Source organism: Monosiga brevicollis, genomic scaffold, assembly GCF_000002865.3.
Source record: "Monosiga brevicollis MX1 MONBRscaffold_4 genomic scaffold, whole genome shotgun sequence".
Classification (NCBI taxonomy): Eukaryota; class Choanoflagellata; order Craspedida; family Salpingoecidae; genus Monosiga; species Monosiga brevicollis.
The window spans coordinates 710,745-713,674 of record NW_001865041.1 but is presented as its reverse complement, the minus strand read 5'-3'; the positions used below and the strand labels follow the sequence as shown (position 1 = coordinate 713,674).

Here is a 2,930-nt window from a genome sequence, read left to right as displayed (position 1 = left end):
GATGCTCGGTGATCTCTCGATGTGCCGTTGCAAAATTGTAATGAGAAGAGAGAAAAGGGACCCAGCTATCTACCAAGCGCTTGCACGCCCTAGACCATGTGAAGCAAAAGTGCCTCGTTTGGATCTGACGCTGCCTCGAAACTACTCAAGTTGAGACGACCAGGAGCAAAACGAGAGAAAGAAATCCAAAAAAAATTCAAAAAAAGAAAAAAAAAACTCCAAACACAAAGATCGGTTTTTGAATCTTGGCGGCAAATTTTTATCTCTAAACATAGTTGTTGTACGAAGCCTATTTATGGATTGTCAGCATGGGATCGGTCAAAATGCGGACACAAGTTGGAGGGGCGCTCAACTATGTGCGGCGGGGAGCGGGCGGACGAGCGGGCGGACACGTTAAAGGCGGCAATGGCGCTCTTGGAATGTGTTGAGGGGGCTCATACAGACATACATACATCAGCGCTGCTGGGTGGGAACAACCAACAGCTCGCAGACATACTCGAAGATAGGTAAAGAGCGCTCGCGCATGAGAATCAGGACGAAATCTCGCTTTCCCTTCCACAAACGCAACTGCAGGTTCAGACTCCCGCTCAAGTCCAACTTCCCACAGTCGAAACTTCGACCACAAGTCACAGTTTATTTGGTTTTCTTGACCTGCTGTTCCGCCGTGTGTGGATCGCAGCCGTCCTTACCCTACCAGAGTCGGGCTTGATGGTGCAAGCTGGGCTAGATTAGCTATCCGCCACTTTCCCGAGTCCTGGCACAAGATCTAATCAGAGGTAGGTCAACAACTTTGATGAATGTCAAATGGGCAGGTGGTGGTGGGAAAGATCCGGGTCAGGTCACGCCTCTTGCGCACCCAAACTCGGGCTTGATCCTGAAAGGCTGCTATGCTCTCGCGCTCGCACCTTTCTTTGCTGCCAAAGTGGTTACAATCATGAGCCATCTGCTGCGCAGACAGCGCCATGTGTCAATCTGTGTGCAACATCCGCTCATCGCTGCCCTCGGCTTGTCACCACAACAACAGAGAACACGCTTTCGCGTGCGTGCATTCTGCTCTTTGACCACCAGAGCCATGGACGCCGAGGCCATGCTCATGGCCACACCAGTGGCTCAACCAACCAACACGACAACGACCTTGAGTGGCAAGAAGCCATTGGTTGCTTCCGGGGAGCTTACCGAGTCAGAGCTCGTGGAGCTTGCCCAACATATGGCCTCGCAAGAGGGCGTGCCCGTTTTCCACACGACTGACGCCCATCATCGCGTCATTACGTACGTTGCGCACATCTCAGGGAATTCCCCGGCTTAATAGCTTGAGCTGCGGCTTGGTTTTTCACGGCAATGCACCACGCGCACAGGTTATTGACCGGTGAAGATGCGGTCAGTTGGCTGCTAGAACAAAAGCTTGTTCTCACCTCCTTGGATGGCATCAATCTCTGTCAACGAATGCTTCTGCAAGGTATTGTGCGACTCTCTTCCCCTGCGCAGGCATCAAGAACTGCTGGTACAGGCCAAGCTCTCAAGTACTTCAAAGCTGCTCAATCTCATAAACATGTGCTGGATATGCTGTGCTTGACTTTTGTCGCAATAAGGCCACCTCAAAGCCAATCGTGGCGTCGATGCCAAGGTGTTTGAAGCGAGCAACAAGGCCACCTACCGCTGGAATCCCATCCTCATGGACGATTCGTCGGATGAGGATGAAAGTGATGGTGACTACTTGGAGATTGAGGTTTGTCAAGAGAAATGTTCTGCAATTGCAATGTATGTTGCCATGCTCATTCGCCTCTGCTGGGATGCGCCGACAATGACATGATTGCAGAGCGAGGCCTACTCCAGTGGCACAGAGGATGCCATGGAGTATGCCTTAGACATGGGGCCCAGTGACCGCAGCTACATGCATGCGGACGGCATTGACCCCAACACTGTCACGCCGGATACGGTGGTTTGCTTGCCCTGCAAAACCACGAGCATTCTTCGGTACGTCCGCAGTGTCTGTGCCCACATCCACTCATGGGAGTGGGGGGGGGGAAGGGCTGCTCCAAAGTGAAGCCCGATGTTATGATGCTGCGTGATTCGTGCTTACCGATATGCGGTCTTCATCATGGCTGACAATGTGACGCTTCAGCTCAACTCCCACCCAGTTCAACGACACTTTGACTGCTTCGCCCAAAAGCCGGCGCCGAAAGCGCAAGCTCAAATGGGATTTCAAGAGCATCAACTTTGGCGTGACTTATCATGCCAGCATCTACCAGCGCGTCTCTTGGTATGTCCTCCCAACACCTTGACCCCAGTTTGTTTGTTTGTTTTTTTTGCTCCCAGCCTGCTTTTTGGGCTGCTTACTCTATTTTACCTCGATGATCGCTGACGAGGCTTCACTTGTTTTGTGTGCCGCTGCCGCTGGTTCCCAGGTTTGATATGGACGTGGCCATGGAAGCGTGGGATGAAGAAGAGGATGACGAGCGCCGGCGGCAGCTCGAAGGTCGCTGGAACCATTTTGAAAAAGACCTGCCTCCAGGAAGCAAGTGCCGCGAGCGGGTGTACTATGAGCAGGGCACAACCCGTCTCGCCGTATTGACCCGCAAGGCGCAAGAACGTGCCCGTCGCACTGGCACTGACGTCACTAATGAGCTGCTTTCCTACTTGCAAGCCGCGGACCGTTTGTATAATGATGCGCTCGCTGGTCTTTTATTCGATGGACCCCCCAACGAAGCCGCAAGTGGCAGCAGTCGACCTGCGGCAGCAGATGCCATTCGTCCCAACTCAGCCCCTGCATCCCCAAAGTTGTGCGCTGATGCCAACGTGCCTGATTATTTTGAAGCTTCCCCGTCACCCTCGCAAGCAACCTCAGTACCATCCCCGGTCCAAGCCCTACCCTCCCTGTCCGTCGCCAACGCAGGTGCAGGGCAAGACGACTCAAAGCTGGAGCTCGATGC

The 2,930-nt window shown here is 53.3% G+C and overlaps 1 protein-coding gene across 1 annotated transcript in view; it reads left to right on the top strand.

The window, feature by feature from the left end:
• Window positions 1–1,072: 1,072 nt before the first annotated feature.
• The window catches only part of MONBRDRAFT_23434 (uncharacterized protein), a gene marked incomplete at both ends in the record, with an annotated part of 4,219 nt that continues 2,361 nt past the window's right edge, over window positions 1,073–2,930 (top strand). The window contains 6 exons of the mRNA XM_001743845.1: window positions 1,073–1,269; window positions 1,356–1,456; window positions 1,590–1,726; window positions 1,817–1,974; window positions 2,123–2,260; window positions 2,406–2,876. Coding sequence (XP_001743897.1) covers window positions 1,073–1,269; window positions 1,356–1,456; window positions 1,590–1,726; window positions 1,817–1,974; window positions 2,123–2,260; window positions 2,406–2,876 — 1,202 coding nt within the window. The remainder of the gene's footprint in view (window positions 1,270–1,355; window positions 1,457–1,589; window positions 1,727–1,816; window positions 1,975–2,122; window positions 2,261–2,405; window positions 2,877–2,930) is intronic.